This window comes from Numenius arquata, chromosome 2, assembly GCF_964106895.1.
Source record: "Numenius arquata chromosome 2, bNumArq3.hap1.1, whole genome shotgun sequence".
Classification (NCBI taxonomy): domain Eukaryota; kingdom Metazoa; phylum Chordata; class Aves; order Charadriiformes; family Scolopacidae; genus Numenius; species Numenius arquata.
Genome location: NC_133577.1, coordinates 64,722,937 through 64,743,269, shown reverse-complemented (window position 1 = coordinate 64,743,269; position 20,333 = coordinate 64,722,937). Strand labels below are relative to the sequence as shown.

At 41.3% G+C, this 20,333-nt stretch overlaps 1 protein-coding gene across 2 annotated transcripts in view; it reads left to right on the top strand.

Moving 5' to 3' along the window:
* Window positions 1-20,333, top strand: part of CACNA1C (calcium voltage-gated channel subunit alpha1 C) — a 495,176-nt gene that overhangs the window by 281,273 nt on the left and 193,570 nt on the right. For both annotated transcript variants that reach the window (XM_074162069.1, XM_074162077.1), the window contains exons 4-5: window positions 8,911-9,050; window positions 16,388-16,527. In XM_074162069.1, coding sequence (XP_074018170.1) covers window positions 8,911-9,050; window positions 16,388-16,527 — 280 coding nt within the window. The remainder of the gene's footprint in view (window positions 1-8,910; window positions 9,051-16,387; window positions 16,528-20,333) is intronic.

The following is a 20,333-nucleotide window of genomic DNA, read 5'->3' as shown; positions in this document are numbered from 1 at the left end:
TATGTCTTGTAATGATCTATTAGATACAGCTGTCATACTGGGGCTGCTCTGATTTAAATGGATGCTTCTGGTACCCTGTCCTTAATCAGCAGTTGGTAGATGGACAATTGACTGTGGTGTTTCAAATGGCTGTGTTAACCTTGGGAGAAGACACCGGGCTGCCTCACTGCCTCTGAAACTACATAAAGGAAACTAGTAAAAGCTTTCTTCTAGGGGTGAATTTAATTTCTAGGCATGGTAACAACACACCACCTAGCCAGCTTTTAATTTCTATCCAGAGATCCTAAATGAGGCGCTCTCAGTCATAAACTTTATGCTGCCTTCCCTAATGTTGTTTTCTCCTACAAGGATAATCTCTTATTGGTCTGATTGGAATATAAAGTGGCAGTTCATTTCAATTTAATCAGAGTAGTGGACCAAAGCAGAAAAAACTAGGATACGACATTCTTTGCCTCTTCAGAGCTGTTCAGGTTGGAATGTCTGTACGTGGCTTGTTGGGATGGCTTCAATTCTTGGTCACGCCAAAGAAAAACCAAGCTGATAAGGAACATATTCTTTAGTTCATATATAGGTAGGATCCTATTGTTCTATTTCAATCCAAAAAATAAATCTTGAGCAATGACACCCAAGAGATTTCTGCTATTGCTAGCCAAGAACCATAATGAAAAATATTATATAGGTTAGACATTATCTCATCGACACCAAAGTCCAAATTTTAAGTCCAAATGGATGCATAATGCTTTATGTGAATCCAGAAAGGTGCATACTTGACCATCTCTATTGTGGAGAAGGAGGTGTTCCACTGGGAAGCACTGATGTGCAATGGAAAGGAAATAGTGAGTTTGTTAGACGATTCTGAGGACTAGAGATGCATTTGGAATGATAAAATATGCATATAGAGTCTCAGAAAAAATATAGGTTGAAAGGGACTTCTGTGGATTGTTTAGTCCAAATTCCAACTCAAAGCAGGGCTGCCTTCAAAATTAAATAAAGTTGCTGAGAATTTTTTCTAGTATAAAGGTTTCAAAATAATGCTCCTCTCATATTGTAGTCCAAATGATATTGGTACGCCAACCCCTTCTGAAACATAGGATTCCCGATAATTACATTATTCTGTATAGCTGGAGCCTGATTCTCCCACCTAATGTTAGTAAAAATGTAGGTCAAATAATGGTAAATCAGAACAGTGATGGCATTCATCATCTGTATTTTGATTTAAGTGAATAAGGAACATATGGCTCACTGAGGGAAAGAGTGTTTGTACAAGGTACGTAGCACAGGGGATTGACCCCATTGTACCTAGGCTTTGTATTACAATTGGACTCTGACACAAAAGGTAATTCCACTGAACCCATAAATAAATTCAACTTGATCCTTGCCAAAGTGCTGTAAGAAAAATAAGGAGCTTAGACTAGATCCTGCAAGAGAGCTATGCATGAAGTCTTCATTGATTTGCCACGGAACTCCTGAATATAGGGCATGTGTATCAGGTCTGTAATCATTCAAAACTATTAATATCTTCTCTTCTATTCCCTTCAGTGGAAGTTCTTTAAATGCATCGTGGGCATGTTATGAATTATCATAAAGTACTGCAGGCTAGCTTGCACTACATTCCTGTTTTGTAATTGCTTATTGCAGATTACTGAGAATTCTGTCTTTGTCCACTTCATTCTTCTGGTGTGGGACGCCTTTAAAGTAGCTGCCTGTGAGAGTATCTCCCATTTGAAGTTGTTAGTTAAAAGGTGGTATTTTTGCAGTGCTTGGTGTGAATTTAACTCTACTCATTGTAAAGCCTGATGTTATACGGGCACTGCCTTCAACTGGAGTGGAGAGAAGGCAATGCTGATCATTTTTGGAAATCTAACCTTTCATAGAATCATAGAATGGTTAGAGTTGGAAGGGACCTTAAAGATCATGAGGCTGGAGAGGTGGGCCCAGATGAACCTCATGAGGTTCAACAAAAGCAAGTGCAGGATTCTGCACCTGGGAAGAAACAATCCTCAGTATAAATACAGACTGGGGGATGAGGTATTAGAAAGCAGCCCTGAGGAAAGGGACTTGGGGGTGCTGATTGACGAGAAGCTGGACATGAGCAGGCAATGTGCTCTCGCAGCCCAAAAGGCCAATCACATCCTGGGCTGCATCAAAACAAGTGTTGCCAGCAGATCCAGAGAGGTGATTCTGCCACTTTACTCTGCTCTGGTGAGACCTCCCCTGGAGTACTGTGTGCAGGTCTGGAGCCCTCGATATAGAAAGGACATGGACCTGATGGAGCGGGTCCAGAGGAGGGCCACCAAAATGATCAGGGGGCTGGAGCACCTCTCCTATGAGGACAGGCTGAGGGAGCTGGGGTTGTTTAGCTTGGAGAAAAGGAGGCTCCAGGGAGACCTCATAGCGGCCTTCCAGTACCTGAGGGGGGCCTACAGGAAGGCTGGGGAGGGTCTGTTTACAAAGGCCTGCAGCGACAGAACAAGAGGCAATGGTTTTAAGCTGGAGAAGGGGAGATTTAGATTGGATATTAGGAAAAAATTCTTTACCATGAGGGTGGTGGAACACTGGAACAGGTTGCCCAGGGAGGTGGTTGAGGCCCCTTCCCTTGAGACATTCAAGGTGAAGCTCGACGAGTCCCTGGGCAACCTGGTCTAGTAGGAGGTGTCCCTGCTGACTGCGGGGAGGTCGGACTAGATGACCTTTGGAGGTCCCTTCCGGCCTGGACCAATCTATGAATCTATGAATCATCGAGTTCCAACCCCCCTGCCATGGGCAGGGACACCTCCCACTAGACCTGGTTGCTCAAAGCCCCATCCAGCCTGGCCTTGAACACCTCCAGGGATGGGGCATCCACAACTTCCCTGGGCAACCTGTTCCAGTGTCTCACCACCCTCACAGTAAAGAACTTGTTCCTAGTATCTAATCTAAATCTCCCCTCTCTGAGTTTAAAATCGTTACCCCTCATCCTGTCACTACACTCCCTGATAAAGAGTCCCTCCCCATCTCTCCTGCAGGCCCCCTTTAGTACTGGAAGGGGCTATAAGGTCTCCCCCAAGCCTTCTCTTCTCCAGGCTGAACAGCCCCAGCTCTCTCAGTCTGTCTTCATAGGAGCTGTTCTGACTTCTGTTTACCAACACGGTGGATTATGTTTAATTGAATGCTAGTCACCCACTTCATTCTTTGGGCTTATTTTATCCTTGTCAGGTAAAATCAGATAGTGTTCTTTTGCTCAATTTTTGGGAATATTCTTTTTGGGGAACAGGTAGAAGAAGGGACACTGCGTTTCAGGACCAGCAGTAAAAGCAAATGGAGTTATGTTCAGCAGTATGCTATCTTATTATCCATTTCTATTTGTCAAATAAATGGATACGGCTGCTTGTTTCTGCAGTGGCAGTACTTTTAAGGAGAAAGAAAAAAAAAAAATCTAAATATATTCTCTCCTTTAATTTTTTCCCTTCATGTGCTTGTGTATTGTTTTCACACATACTTAGCTGAAAATGTCTTCTGAGTAACTTACTACATTCAGAAGTAACTCATTGTCAACAAACCTGTCTTAACATCTGCTTTATTGAATTGATCCTTTAAGTGTGCACATGTGGCTCTTCCTCACTGAAGGTCAAAGTTATTAATGGTAACAGTAGCCTCCAGGTCAGCGTATTCACACAATGAGGATATGCATATCTCGGATGTGATGATAACATGTAATCCAAAAACATGGAAGCTTTTTTCATAAAGTCTCTGGGCCGTCTTTCCCAGCACTGCAGTTTAGTCTCCTTACTGCCCATGGGAAAAGATTGTTTTCCCTACTAGGAAAAATTCTGAGTGATTCCAGTCTGACTTGTATCTTTCAGAGCCTATTTATGTAATTAATGCCAAAACTTCCTATATGACAGAGGCCCTGTTTTCCTTGGACTACTGAGTATTTGCATTACTGAAGAAATATATTCCCTTATGTTTAAGGAAGCCCTAGGGAATAATAATGCAGACACTGATGTAACATGACCTAAGGTCAAACAGGCAGCTTCATAAATGTTCTAGATGTGCAGAGCTTGCTGCACATTACTTCAAACATCTAAGTTCTAGTTTTTGAAACCTGATCTGTAAAAAGCTGAACAGAATGCAAGCAGAGAGAGACAGCAAAATCTGAGAAAGCCTTTAGTAACTGACTTTTAGATTGTAAACTCTTTAGACTGGAGCGTATGAGGTGCAAGGACCTGATTGTGATTTGAGCCTTGAGTAACTTGCAAAGAAAATGATATAACCTAGTAGTGTTGCTGGGTGGTTGGGGTTTGGAGAACTAGGATCAAGATAGAGTGAATCATTCTGAGGACCATTTCTCAGAAACAACACTGGTCTACTCACTTCTCTCCTGATGGGAGAAAAGCCTCGTGGCACCCTAGAGTAATTTGCTTGAATTTCCTGTTTTCAGACTCCTTTTATGAATCCAGGATGTTGTGAGGTACAGTTTAAAAATTATAAACAAAACCAAACCTATGACGTCTTCGGAAGGCACATGGGATTAGAGGGGTTTCGTACTTAATACAGTAATCCTCTTTTGGAAATATATCTTAAAGCCTTAACAGCAAGTTGATGTTTATTTCTTTGTTAAGAGTAAGATGATGTACAATTTGTTTCTTGGCAATGTCGGTGCTGGCTAATCTATCAGCCAAGGGTAGCTGATGCTCATGTCCTATAACTATAAAAAAAAAAAAAAACCCCAAACAAAAAAAAACCACAACAAAAACAAAAAAGCAGTGGTAGAACCAGCCCAAGAACATCTGTGTACACTCCAGAGACTGGCCAGTTTTCTAAAATTTTTGTCCTTCCTCTTTTTCCACTCATATATTGTTGGATTTTTTTCCTCTGGTTTTCAAAACATTTTCATTACTATTGCCCAAGCAGGAAGCTCCTACTTTGTGATTCTGCAACCTTGCAATATGCTTCATGTGTCTTAGCCACATCAGCATGGTTTCTGTATTTACAAATAAAAAACCACTGTTGACTCTTTCTTACAGCTCCAAAATAACTTCCCTCTCTTTTGATGCTGTGGTTTGGATTTTTATTTCAAGGGGCAATGCTATTGCTATCTCCTTTCCCTCCCACAAAGGTACCAGGCAGCTTCCTCCCTCTCTCCTTAGGGGTCCACAGGGAGTTCTGTCAAAGAGAAATGCCAATATTTGTCTCAAAATGGCATCAAATTGGCTTCTCAGAGTAGTGGAGGGTTATGGATACTTTTGCAGTGCTATGTCCCTTGGGAGCTGGAAACGCTGGGGTCCAGTCTGCCTAACCTGTGAGGGCAAAACTTCAAATGAGCAGCCAGAAGTGTAGAAGCCTGTTTAGTAGAGGCAAATTAATCATTCTGTGGCTGCCAAGGGAAACAGGTTCTCCTCTCATTTCTAACCTGAGGCAAGGAGTGGTTGAGTTGCATCTGTGAGTTCACCAGGCAAGGTGGCATCAGAACTGGGTCTGCAACCCGGGTTCCTGGGAGCCCAGTTATGCTATGTCGTTACGGAGTTATTCTGGGTTCATAAAAGCTCTTGAGTTTTATCGTATAAGGAAAAAAGGGAACACGAATTAATTACTAGGATTTTCAAATTTTTTTGGAGTCTGAGTAGGAGAACCTTCCTGAAATGGTCTTGGAGTAGCTGTACTGTTTAATCTCGGTAGTATTTTTCCTTCAGTTTTAGATCCTGAAATCATGAATTTAAGTGCAGAGGATCATAAAACCTCTCTCCTCTGCTCAGCATTCTGTAGCTCATGTTCGTTTCAGAGGCTTTTATAGACTTTTTTTATGGATCTTTCCACCTTAACCAGAGCATTGTAAGGAATTTATTCAAACAGCTTGTAGTTGTATATGTATGTATGCATACATCTATGTATAGGTGTATATATATGTGTGTGTGTGTAATATTTTTGGTATATTATTACCTCAATAACATGGTTCAACAAACAACATTATTACAATATTAAAACAGGAGTCTGTAGTCTCATAGGCTTCTTTAGAGACAAAGTGGTATGAGGCTCCTAAACCCGACCAAATGGAACCTGTTAGTTGTTGAAATACTGGCTGCTCTGTGCAGTATTCCTTTTTTTTTTAAAAAAAAAAAGTTGTTCTAGAATTTTCTGAGTATTTGCTTTATTGGACTTTTGATTGCATTAGTACAGGTATTTCAATGAAATTCATGGAGTGGAAAAGCTCTTCTGGCTGTGCACAGCACTGTGGCCACAGAAGAAGCACAAAGCCCAGCAGAGCTGCCAGCAGCCTGTGTCCCAGAGGTCAAGGACATTGCTTGCTATTAAATCACTGGGCACGGGGTCAGCTTTAGGCCTTCCTCTTCAGTTGTTCTGCCAGTCTGCTTCAAATTGGTCTTGGAGTTATTAAACAAGAGGGTAGGCTTCTTAACATCCTCTTAGTATCAGTCGCGGCTGTGAGCAAAAGAGGGATTTGGGGATGTCTGTCTGTTAGGGCCTACAGCATTTCTCCATGAGTCCATGTCTCTGTTCACAGGGTGAGATGCCAGATGAACTGAGTGCACAGGGCAACTTCAAAGGCAGTCTGAATGAGAGAGTAGTCTTGGACCTACTGTGGCCCTTTTAGCGGGAGGGGAAGAGAGCTTGCCCACAGCTGTGGAAAGCCCTTGCCTGAAATGGGAGCGAGACCCATTAATGGGCTGGGTTGCAGCAAGAGAAATAATTTTTTTCCATCCCAAAATATATTCATTCATCCCTAGTGAGGCCACATCCATCCCAGGCACAACACTCCCTATTTCCATCCTCTGTTCAGGGCAGGTTCTGGGTCCATTTCCATCTTCCTCCAGCCTCTACACAGGCTTTACCTTGTTGTTTCAAAGGCATGACGTCACCTCCCAGGCAGAGCTACCACGGGCTATCTGTGTGGGATGGTGTCTGGCACTGTGCCACGCTGACAGAGGCATGTGGCGGCACAAAGGTGCAGGGCAATGCAAAAGACACTGCATAGACTTCCCACCACACAATTATTTTGTGGTGGTTTATTATTTTTTTTTTTTTTAAAGAGGTTTCATGACAGCTCGTCTTAACGTTATAAATGTGTGCCTAGAGCTTGATCGTTTGGGTCTGTTTGTCTGTGATTTGTACCTCAGTTAGTACCCGTTCAGTTGTTGGCAGCAATGGAAGGAGAAGGGCTGCCGAGTTATTCCCTTCTCGGAGCGTGCAAGCCTCTGTGGAGTTCTTTTCTGTGGCCAAGCCCATGGCTGGACTCCTGGTTGTTAGCACTTTACATGCCAATTCCTGTGCTAAATAAAATAATGCACTTACTGTATTTGTAGAGCTGGGGACATTGTAGTCACTAGTATTGTATGCTGTTGTTTCCTTCTCTGAGTTCAACGGGAGAAAAATCCTTAGTGTGTGGACCTGTCTCCATCTGGGACAATGATGGACAAATTCTGTGCTGTGGGCACGTTCAAAAGCTTTACAACTGGATCAGATGACTACAGAATTATATGTTTTCTTTCTTAGGTATTCCCTGTACTAAGCACTTGGGAATAATACCGCAGACATTGTAAAAGCATTGTCTAAGAGAAAACCACAATATTTTAAAGCACAAACATGTGTCTGCTACTGTCAGATGGAATTTCTCGGTCATGTAAAATAACATGTTAATGTAAACATGAAGATGAACTGGAAATCGTGTTTTTTGATCAACAGGTTGCTAGTGAGTTGTTATTAATTACCCGGAGCTGAATGGAAGAGATTGAAATGGGCAGCTGAGTCAAATGATGGGATAATTTTTTATAATCCTGCGCATTTTATATTGCTGTATCATATTAAAGTGTCATACATGTATTTAGGTAGACAGAGGAAAAGGGCAATTGCAGTTTGGAGCTGAAAAGGAAAATAAAGTAATGACCTGCCTGATTGTCTTGCTGAGTATAAGCTATGACCAAGAGTGCCTAGGTTGTTTTTGTATATTTTTATCTCAGCTTTCTATTTCTTTAATGTGAACTTTTAATGACTTAACCTTGCAGGGACCTAGTCTCCTTTTGCTGTCACCTAGTTTGCATGTACTTTTTTTCCCACTCAGCTTGCCATGCAGCACTTCTGTAGTGATTACCTAATGCTGCAGTTTCCCTCCTACTTAGGTGGAGGTCCCTACCATTTCTGCAATACTGCTATTCTTTATCCCACACTGGGGCTAAAAACCCCAGAGATGAGAGACAGCGAGCCTGTGTACTGACTCCAAAAACCTGCTTACTTGTCCTGAATCAGACTGTACTGTCACTGGAAGTGGCTTTGTTTGGATGTGCTTAACTGCAGCCTGCGTTTCACAGGGGCATGTTAATTTCTGATGAAATGACTGAAAGCCTCTAGTGTTAGTCAGTCTGATCTGTAAATTGTTTATCACCAATATTCAGCCTACTTATTCCCCAGCAACAGAAAAGGGAATCCCAAAGAAGGTACGGTGTGACACATGCATTAGTCTCAGGTGGACCCCTCTCTTTATTATACCCCATCACTCTCTTCAACATTGTGTCCAGCAATGTTTCCTCTCCAGAGGTGGAAAAGGACTGGATGCAGTTCCTTCTGATGGCTGACAGTATTTGGTAACGTACTCCATAGAGAGCTGACTGCTAGAACGCGCCTGTTGTTCCTCTCCCCTCCTCCTCCTTTGCACAGGCCTGTGCCGTGTTCAGTCCCTGCCAAGGCAAGGGCAGCAAATTTCAGAGCCTAACTAAAACTTACTGCCACTGTCCTGTCAGACTGGCTGCAGACTCTGCACACATGAGGAGAAAAGCCCTCTGGCAAGCCATGCATGTTAGACATACCCAAGCGGCCAGAGTTGGAGGCTGCACGGGTGGACTGTGACAAAAGAAAACATCCTTGTCCATGGTTCGTCGCTCACGCTAACTGTTGTCTCTTTTCTTCTCTTATCTTCCCCAGGAACGAGTGGAATATCTCTTTCTCATAATTTTTACAGTGGAAGCATTTTTAAAAGTAATAGCATATGGACTTCTCTTTCACCCCAACGCTTACCTCCGCAATGGCTGGAATTTACTAGATTTTATAATTGTGGTAGTAGGGTAAGTACCAACATTTTGACTTTGAATACACTGCACACATGGCAGCCTTTGGGAGCATGAGGGTTGGTGAATGCTTGGTACATTACGTGTGGGTGATGTTAGAGGTTGTTGTCCACCATGTTCCTCCTACAACCACTATTTGTCCCTCCTGTGTTAATCCCCCCCTACAGGACTCCACGTTTTACCAACTTCTACTGTGTAACCTAAAAATACAGTTAACTCGCTCGTCTTCCGCAGGTATGACTTAATTCCTGCTAATTTCAGAGTGTAGCGATGCTTTATCTTGAGGTAAATATTACGGTTTGACAGTCAGTTGATGTACATTTTCTCTCTGGTATCCCTTGCTGCTTAGCCTTTTCCAAGGCTTTTAATGGTTTGCAAGACATGGGCATTAGACTGCTCTTTGGGAACAGAAATAAAAAGAGGAAGCAGTGCAAGGCTATCAGACAAAGTCAAATGCTTAACTAGAAGAAAATCCCTTTGTTTGTAAATGTATATAAAGAATATCTAGGTGGGATCCTTTATAGTTCAATAGATACTAGATAGGACTAGAACTAGATAGTTTGAGCTATAGATTATAGCTCGATGACAAATAAATTCTGCCATCTTGTGAACTTTTGCTGATTTTTTTCATTCTGAAAGATGGATGAAAATTTTAAGTCCCAGGTGTTCATACTTAAAAACAAGTTATTCAGTTCGATTGCACTATTCTGTCAGAGATTTCAACACTTTTGATTTTGACCCTTTTAATGTTTTAACCTTTTTAAAGACTGTTTTTACTATTGTAGATCAGATTGCCACTTTGAGCTGCAACCTTTCTAATCCCCTTATTCCTTTCCATGTTTTTCAAGCTTGGCATTTAATTTATTTGAATAAAACCAAAACAAAACACCTTCTGCTTTTTCTACCTAAGGGTAAGAGATAAGCGAGGGGTTTGAATTGTGGTTATTAAAGGGAAGAGGTAAATGATAAACTACCTCTGAAGACAAAGAGAAGTATTTCTTCACCTGAGTAATTTGTCCCATCCTCCCACCACTCCATTGTTAAAGAGTTTCATCGCCCACAAAAACTTGCAGTCATTTTACCTCTTTACCAAGGAAAACCTGCATCAGCTCCTGGCAGAAATGCCAAAAGGGACACTCTGTCATCAAAACCCCCTCATAATTTCTGTCCCAAACTAAACTCCATCTAGCTGCTTGACCATTTTTCCTGTGGCCACAAAAAATTACAACAGCAAACTGCTGTGTGCTACCCAATCCCTCCCACTTTCCATGATCATGGGGAAAAGTGGGTGGAAGGAGAATTCCCAGTGAGGAGGGGGAAGGACAAGCTGAAACGTATTCTTAGTCCCTAGACCTCTGTGCCTTCACGTTGGCATAACACTTTTCCTTATGACAGTGCCCAATGTCTTTCTCCTTTGCTCCTACCTGGAACCAGAGAATCCCACAGCAACTTAGTAATTGGAAATTGGAAAATCCCCAGCCCTTCCCCTGGCATTGATGTCCAATTCCGTAGCTGGTTCTGCCTTTGAATGCCCTCAGATATCTCATCTGCTTGGGAATTGCTGCTTAAGTTGAAGAAGGATTGGAGAACAAAAGTCTTGTGAATATGATTATTCCCTTTTCATTTTTATGAGAAAGAGACTTTTTAAAGAGAGGACGCATTACCTCCCCTTCTTCCATTGGAATGTGAAAGAGCAGGGCTCCGGAAATCACAGGGCAGTGTTAGATCTAGTTTAAGTACAGTCCTTTTCAATTTTCCTACTAGGGTAGTTAATCAGCAAGATGATATTCAGACTGAAATTAATTCCCTTGCCAATGACAGAAGCTGCAGCTCTCAGCTCTTCTCTCTGTTCTTGCCTCCAGCAGCTCTCTGTCACTAGATGGGGAGCAAAAAATGTAACTGGGAAGGGATTACACTAGTATGATAAACATGGCCAAGACCCCAAGGTTTCTGTTAAATAGTAACAATCTCAAGTGACAGATTCCACTCCGAGGCCAGATGGGTTCCTTTGATGTTTATCTGTTTAAACTCACTGGTAGAGCACCACAGCCCAGGCTGGTGCGCTGCTTTTTCTCTCCACAACCTCTCTGCAAAATCTACGTGGTGATACCATCTGTTCCTGTTCTGCCCTGTCGTCTTTTCCTAGGGGCTGTCTGAAACCCCTCAATGACATTATGTTTAAATTTCAGCATATTTGAATATTTTGTCAGGGAGAAAGTCCCGTGGAAAATGTTTAAAATAAATTTTAAAGAGAGTGAGGAGGAAGAAGGTGAGTGCTGGTAACAACATTTCCTTGTGGTGCCTTTTTCTGCCTATTGATGGAGCTATTGGAGAAAGCTGAGTAATTTGGACACAGCTGTAGCACTGGGCAGAGGGATTTATTTGGCATGTGGAGCAAAAGATGGTGTGGGATGCATACTGGAAGCATCAAGTCCCAAAACGACTGTGGTAATTGCCATTCGTGCTTGTTCTGCCTTAAGAATCCTCTTCATTTTTAATGATGATTGTCCTTGCTACAAAAAATAGAAAGACTAGGTGGGAAGTATGTCTTCAAGTACTGTTGGAAGTTAAAAGAGAAAAAGAAAAGACAGGGTTTGGATCCTATATTTGTCTCTAAATCCATGTAATATACACTGCTTACCACATATATCTTGAAGAGATAATATAGCACAACTGGCTTCCTTTATGTCAAAACATACAAGAAAAAGGAAAAGGAAATTGTGTAGGACCAAGCATAAATTCTAGAGGGAAGTCTCAGTTTTATAAAATTTTTTTATAAAAATTTGCCTGTATACTTTCCCTTGCCTTCTGAAGACAGGTCCCCTGGTATCCAACGGGATCTTAGAGTCAGTGGTTCTAACAGGGCCACAGGAATATGCAGCAGCAGCAGAGAGGAGCACTGAACACAACTGCTATGTTTTCTGGAGAAAGGATGCACTTTAGACCTGTAGGCTTGTAACAGCTTATCATTCTTGCAGTGTCGGAGATCTGGTTATTCCTCAGCTAAACTAGAATCAGGCTTTAAAAGTCTTATCTTTAAATAGCCTATGACCCTGCTATAGCAGCACCATTAAATGCTACTTTGAAGAAAAATGTCTGTGTGGGGCTATCAATCAGAGGCTCTGTGGATAAGAACATTATTAGGTAAGAGTAGAGATCATACCCCTAAACTGCCTAATGAGGCACAACCCACAAACACTAACTATTAGTCAAATTGTATCCTGCTTCCTTCAGTTTTACTGTTCCTCTTTTGAAAAACATTAAAATTTTCAGATATAACAGTGATGTCCTTTAATATTAGTATGTTGGAGGAAATTTCTCTTGAGAGAACACTAACTTGACAGTGTTGTGCTAGAAGAATGTCTGTCTTTCCTGGCAGTGCTGTGGTTTGTCTGCCAAGTACAGTCATTCTCTAAGGGCCCATAGCTTCTGCCAGAAAAAAGGTGTCATAATTTGAAAGGCAATCTTACTTGGGAAGGTAAGAAGTGAAGGTATTTGGAAAGGATGTGAAATTCAGAGCAGACTGGAAAATGTGGTCGTAGTATATGTCTTTCTGAAGACCTGTGGGGAGTTTCTAAAGGGCAGACCCAAACACTTTCACAGTCACAAATCACAGGTGAACTGTAAAACATTGTGAAAAAAATCATTGTACTTTACTATTTCTTTATACCTAAGAGGATTCTTTCAGCTGTGTTTTTCTGCTGATTTTTGGCCTTAGAAATACCAAGCCCTCTGTTGTCTCTTTATATTCTGAAGGCCCTTGACAAGTTCTTTTTTTGAGCTGTAAAAATCAGTGTGCCCTTGCCACAGAGGAAGAGATGAAGAGTTCTAGAGCAGGTTACAGCCTTATCATGCTGCTATTGGGGTCATCTAGCAAAGCAAAAACCTTTTTGATATTTCAGCTGTCAAAAGGGAAACAAAAATACAAGAAAAATGGTCATACCTCACAAGTAAATGTGAAAAAAGAAAAAAGTGGAGTATATCCATACACAGATATGTGTGATGGAAACTTACTTTCTTCTGTGTAGTTCATGTGTGTCAAATGAATTTAGCTTAGGTATAGTCAATTCACAAGTGAAACTAGTTAATATCTATCCATCCCCTTTAGGATTGGATTGGAAAAAAATTAGCAGAAAAACTAGAAAGAGTCTAAAGAATTCATAGAAACTACAGATTGTGAATGTGTTGTGGGTTTTTTTCCTAATAGGGGATAATGGAAGGGACCATCAGAAGCCTTACCTTTCTTCTGTGTCTTATCATTGGTGCTATTTCTGAACAGGACATTTTATTTTTTATTTTTTTTTCCGTCTCTCTGGGTCATAACGAGTTACAGCCAAAAAAGCATGTGGTAGTTTTAGCCTCTGAGTCATAGATGTCTGCCCATGCCCTAACTCAGGAGATGATGGGGACAATGAAGTGGGGTTGGCAAGATGTACCATAAATTTGCAGAGCAGAGTAGAGATTCAGTAGGCCAGACTGGGCACAGGAAAATATTCCTATTTTCCCAAAAGGGAAAGAGAGTGAAACAAATGAGAGAAATAAAAAGTTGTATTGCATTAGTAAAAAGCAGGATTAGTACAGGGGGAGATATTAAGCATGGAGTAAAATGGTTAAAGCAGGATTAGCAGGAGTAATGCAATTCAAGTTTAAATGTAGGTTTTTAAATGAGGAGCAGTGGGAATTACTGCAAATTATTCCTGAAGTACAGCAGGCAGCTGACTGTGGGTACCTCAAGACAGCACGTTTAGCACGTCAACCCTGGAGCACACAAACGGGGCCAACTGGCCTGCAGTGGAGCTGCATTAGTCTGGGAAGGCAGGTTCTACTTCCAGTGGAGTCAGCTGTCCTACTGGTTGTGTTTCTGCTCCTCCTGAATTAATTTAGGCTCTTAGAATGCAGAATTCTAGAGCAACCCTTGGTTTACTCATTACACAAGTAGCAGGAGAAATGCCCTTGGTGCCAGCTGCCAAGAGCGGCTGTTTGGTAAAATATGGGGCCAGTGATAATGGGGACCAGGAGAACAGACCCTCGGTTTTGCACAATAGCTGACTCAGAGTTCCTTGAGATTTCTTGTCTTCAGCATCGCAAGAGAGCTGAAAAACAGCATAAGAAACCTTTTGCAGTGAATTCTTTTTCCTCCAAAGGATCCCAGGAGACTGGGACTGTTGTATAGGTATGTCACTCATCATCTAGTATGGGAATTCTGTTGACTAGGAAGATAGAAACGTTTGAATAAGAAATAGAGCACATTTCTAGAGCTTAATCACCAGCTTACTGAAAAATACATTAGCCCAAATTTGACTTACAGCGTTTCTATTGTGAAGACCAGCAGAAAATTGCAACCGTATAATTTGTGTACACAGCTCAAGAAATACATACGTTCCAATAATTCATATTCTTTGCATCAGTCCTTGTTTATCTCTCTCTGTGATATCTGTAGTCAACGCAGTATTTCTCACAGGCTCTGTTTTTGTCTTCTCTGCATCCTGCTTCTCAGTCTGCAACACCTACAACTCGGCATGCAACCTCCCCACACACAGTTTTTCCCACGCTTGTTACCTAGTTGTTAAATCTTTCTGCAGTGCTTGAAGTTGAGGCTTTGAATAGATCCAGTTAGGAGTTCCTCAGTCACAGCTGACAAGTTTTATAAGACTTTTTATATGATTTTTTTAAAAAAAAAGAAACAAACCTGCTTAAGAAACCAATTTCACATTTGCACTCCCCTAATCTGTGTTTTTGTGTGGATTTAGTGCTGGGGAAGTGCATTGGCCTAGATGCTTCAGTAAATGAATCCTCCTTTTTCTATCCAGAGCAAGCTCCCTCTGTTTGTGGCCCTATCAGTAAGTTTTAACAGCAGACTGCAGGGATTGGAGCTCCTTGTAAAGCAATCAGGCGGCTCGGTCTCTGCTTCATATGGAGTTTGGGGGCTCTCTGTGGAATATGCCAGTCAGGGCGTATAGATGAGATCCTGACAGAGGCACTGCAGACTGCAAAGTCTGAGAGAGAAATCAGACAGTGCTGAATCCAGGCCACTCCAACTAGACTGTTCCTGGCATCCCAGATGGCTTCTTTAAACTTACCTCTGGTACCTCTATGGCACACTATGGGCCAAGGCGTCTCTGCCACTTACAGGCAAGCTTTTTCTTCAAAGCGCCAAACATCCATTTAGACTGGAACAACTTTTAACCTCTACTGAATTTGGCTGGGTTCAAGCTGATGACTTCAAGGCTGAAAGCAATGTCTGTCATTAGCAAATTCCTGAGGAATCCGTCCTCCCCCAAAGGTACTAATGTTTTACCAGAAAAATGGAAACTGCTTCCTGAAAGCTAATTTATTAAATCAAGTTCTTATTAACACATAGGGTGAGCCTTCAGCTCCTTCACAGAAGAACATTGTCTTTTCTGCCTTGCTCTGCCTTTTCAAATGCATTCTGAGTGAGACATCTTCTCCTTAAAGCAGCTATTCCTACTAGCCAAGATAAAATATTGACTGGTATAATAAAACATTCTAATAATAAGACTCCTCCAGTTTTGTGCTTTCCCTAGCCAATGCATCAGGGGATTTACAAATGGATACACAGGAACGTAATCTGAGTGAACTCCCTTATCTAAAAATTTGACCTTGAAGGATCCCTTTGTTTTACACCAAGTTCTACCTGCAGTGACCTTGGTGAATCTTAATTCCTTGTAAAATGGATGGCAGGTAATTAATGATTGGATTAATTATGGATGGTTATTTTTTCCCCAAGGTGGATTGTTGGTTAATAAAGATAGCAAAATATTGGCAGAAGAAAGTGCAACCCCTACATTTTGTGCTTTCTTGCCTTTCTGCTTGACTCCTACTGTGTATGTCCAGACTGTCTGGTAAGGACAGGCCTGGAGACTGCCTTCAAAATCTGACTCGTGCTCTGCTGTTGGTGACCCTTTAAATTCGGCATGAGGCATTGCCAGAATGGCCATTTTGAAGGATCCAGCATGCCCCAGCATACAGGGCAGGGAGCACACCTCCATGTGCCCCCAGGAGGGCTGGTCACTGGGGTAGTCTATAGTTGGCTCCAAGGAGCCCTTAGGCTGAAGGAGGAGCATGTCGTATTTATGTCTGCTCCAGAAAGAAGTGTTTTGCAAATGGTATAGACATCTTCTAATAGACATATAGGCTATTGCATATGGGAAGAGTCTGTCTCTCCTCCACCATATGTGAATGTCGACTGAGATGTGTGACACTCTTCACAGGTCTGTGAGATAGTTTGGGTGATATGATGATGATGATCTCTGTTCCTGTTTAGCCCAAGCTTCGCTGTCTGCCTACAGATTGTTTCCTCTTTCTTTTTGCAGGCTTTTTAGTGCAATTTTAGAACAAGCAACCAAAGCAGATGGGGGGAATTCAATAGGAGGAAAAGGTGCCGGATTTGATGTTAAAGCACTGCGGGCTTTCCGAGTATTACGGCCGTTACGGCTGGTGTCTGGAGTTCCTAGTAAGTAACATCATTGGTTTTCTTTTATGTATGTCTGTGGTGTGATATGGGGCAGGAGTAATTTGTGTTAACAGTTTTGAAGATGGAGCATGATGCAGATTATTTTTGGTGTGTGTAGGAGGTCTTTTTTCAAATTAATGTAGATTCCTGATAAACGTGATATTAATCAAAGGATGACCAAACCAGAGCTGAAGGGGATTGAAAGTTTCAAGGTATGTCAATCTGAGTGTGCAACCTTTGTGAACAATGAAAGTTGGAGATCCAAGATTTTCATTATTTCAAGTGAAAGATCCTTTAAGTAATTGTGAAGTCATAGTGCGTTGTTGATATTGTAATACTTGACTTTGATGGAAATACTGTATCATCTTTTGTATTGATTTTGGAGGGAGAGGAGCTTTTCATTAAAATTCCATTTTCTTCTGTGCATGTGATGTTCTGACCAAGAGCGCTGGGAACAATTTAGAACCAACAGGACATAGGGCAATGGCACAGTCGTGTTCTCTGTTAGTCTCATTTGCTTAAATTATTTGTAATCCCTCTGAGAAATTCCTCAAGCAGCTTTTGATAGTCAAAAATCCATTTTCTTATTTACAATGAATGTATGAGTAACTGGAAGTCTGGTAATTCTATTGTGGAGGTGGAATATGGACATCACAGTGTGGGAGGATTATATCATTTGGCTTGAGCATTTGTTATAGATGGGACCTGTTGGCCTTTTGTAGAGAAGGTTAGTTGAAAGCTATCGTTGCTTTCCGTGTTTATAGCAATGAGAGATTTCCTTAGCAGGAAAGGAGTTAATCTTCTCCAGAAGACCTGTGGAGAGAGCTTTGTTTATGCTAGTTTGATATCTTAAAGTACTTCTAACCTTAGTCATTCGAAAACCTTGAGTCAGGTTACCATAAACTCTGTGAGATCAGCTTAAAAATGATGATTTATTTGTTAGACAAATAGAAGTGTGAGGTTCTTTTTCGTTCACTTGTTTTCTGACCCACTAGGTTATATTACAGCCATGTTTGCAGGCTTTTCTCCACAATCATAAAGGGTAGAAGCTTTTTAAATGAAAGGTGAGAATCTTTGTAGGAGGAGCTGCAGCACTGATAAAAGCAAAAAATACTGAGACAATTGACAGCAATACTATTTGGTCTCACAAAAAGCCATCCTTGGTAACCTGTCTGCAAGGCCTCAGCTTGTGCCCAACTTGGGGTTACTTTGGGCATCAGTGGGTTGAGTAGAAAATATTGAAAAACAAATGCTGTCTAGTAGGCAACTATGGACCTTCCCCTCTGATACAGAGCTAACGCCCACTAGTTGTGCCACCTCTGTTAGGGATTATTGCAGTGGTTTGATTCATGCAGACAATCGCGTACCACGCAATACCTTCAGCTCATGCAGAACGCAGCTCTGCTTTTGGCCACATTTGTCTTATGGGGTATATTCTGTCTGTTGTCTTCAGTCTGCATTGGCACCCACTTAATTTGTGGCTGTAGATTAAAGTTTTGTTGTTTTTTCTTCTAGTCCTTCTCTAAGTCAAGCACTGATCTAAGTCTAACTCTGATCTAGTGCTTTCTAGTTGCATGCCTGCTGTATGGTAAGGGGAAGGTACTAGACTTTAAGCATCTATGAACTGAAGCATTGGTAGTGAGATGCTGCTTACGCTGGGATGTGTTCTGAAACTTGTTCTGACATAGGCTGAACTTGACTGTGCTTATAGTTATTGCCGGTTTGGAGAACGTGTTCCACAAGACCAAGGGGGTTTGTTACTACTGTTCAAGTCTCTTGACTAGATGAGGAAGGTGAGGGAGCCAAATGTGACACAGTTCATACCCATATGCATATATGATATTGATTTCAGTGTAGACTATCTAATAGTCCATTTGTGGATTTCCTCATCGAGAGAAGTATTTAACTTGCACCAGAACAGAGCAAGGGAGCCTGGTGCAAACTAAACAATATTTGGTCTAGGCATTTGGTCTAGAAATGCCAGTCCAGTGTGAAGGAGGCAAACCATCAACCTAACCTGACAGACACCCTTTATTACTCTTTATAGTTATGACTAGGTACATATTTATTGAACCAGGCTTCTTTGGGGCTAGTGTGGCTTTTAGAAAGCCTACCAAGGTCTGTAGCTAATACAGCCTTAATCTTCACTGAGCGTTTTTGAATTGTACAAATGCCTGTTTGATTAGCCTAGATAGATGTTATCACATCCATATGTATTAGAGCGTAACTTTTCTCATGAGGCTTTCTAGATAACATTGCCTAAGCCAACCATAAATAGTACATTATAGGATTACATTATTATATAAGAAGTTAGTGCAGAGGTCTAGAAGTCAAATCTTTGGGTCTCGTTCAAGTTGTGTCCCTGAGACATTACAAACACCAGTGGGTGAGTTACCAACGTTGCACTTACTGTGTTTTGCCATCCATAAAAAAAATACTTTCTACTTCCTTCTCCTTCCAAAATGCAGTTTCTACTTTTCCACTCTGAGGAGACAACTCACAGGTTTATCCAAAAATTGTATGAATGTAACATGTGCTGCAGTTTCTTCTCATTTAACAGACTCTGTAAGTGTATGGAAGCAGCTTTTCGTTAGTAAGAGGGAACCGTTTGGGTCATTGGCAGCCACTTTCTGCATGGAAAGCCCAACATCTGCTGTTTGGCTTGAAGTCCAGATCTAACTACCACTATTTGGAAAAAAACAAGAAGTCTAAAACACAATGATTCTTATAAACCAAATTTTTGAAGCACATGGTGAATTTTTGGATGCAAATCTTAAACTCTTCAGGATTGCTGTTGGGAAATGGGTTGTCTGAGGTGGAGAGACTGGGTTGCAGCATGGAATAATTTTTTCTGAGTCAAAAGGAGTTTGCATGGATTTTTTTTTCTCTGCCTCAATCCATAGAAAATAGTCCAATTTACGAGGGTCATCTTTTGTATTCAGGTTTGAGCATTTAAAGGCCTGTTTCAGAATATAGAGAGTTTCCACATAAGTATGATTAGAAGTAGGGGAAAAACATATTAATTGCCCTCTGAAGTAAATAACTGGTGTCTGCGTATTGCAGATGGAGAGACTGAAACAAAAATTCAAGATTTAACACTTTCAGAAGTTGCTTCTAATTCTAATGTCTCATATTGGCTACCAGTGCTAGACACCTGGGTCAACATGGGTATCTGAAAGCTTCAGATAGATGGATAGAGGACATTAGTCTAAGAGCTGAGAATCCCTTTTCTCTAAGTCCCATCCATGCTTAGTTCCCGGAACTTGGCTGTCTCTTGCCAGAAAACATCTCAGCTGTGTAGCAAAGAATTCAGGGACTCTTCCGTGCAGAAAGTGATTCATCTGCAAGCAGAGTTAGTTCACCCACAGGCAGACAGTCGAAGGTACCTTTGACAATCTTTGTTAAGATCGAACTGTCCCAGGCCCCAAATTACTTTAGTGCATCCTAAAAACAAAAGGGCTTGAGGTTATGAATTCAACAAAACCTGAAGACTATGTCTGGATGACTGTCAGGGGCACACAAATATTTCATAATCTTTAAGAGAACAGATGATACTTTTATTCTTTGTGGTTATATGGACGTTCACAAGACCACTTGTCATGAGGAAGGGGATAGACATTTTGTTTAAAAGGTGAAACAGACATTTTTTACTTATGTCACAAAACCAGATGTAGCATTGTCGGAGAAGCCTTTGATGGCACTGATTCTAATGTTTTTATTTTCCCATTGCATCTGAAAAAATTGGTGTTAAGCATTTACACATTTCCAAGCAGTGCAATAGGGATTGATTAAGTTGGTTTTTTTGG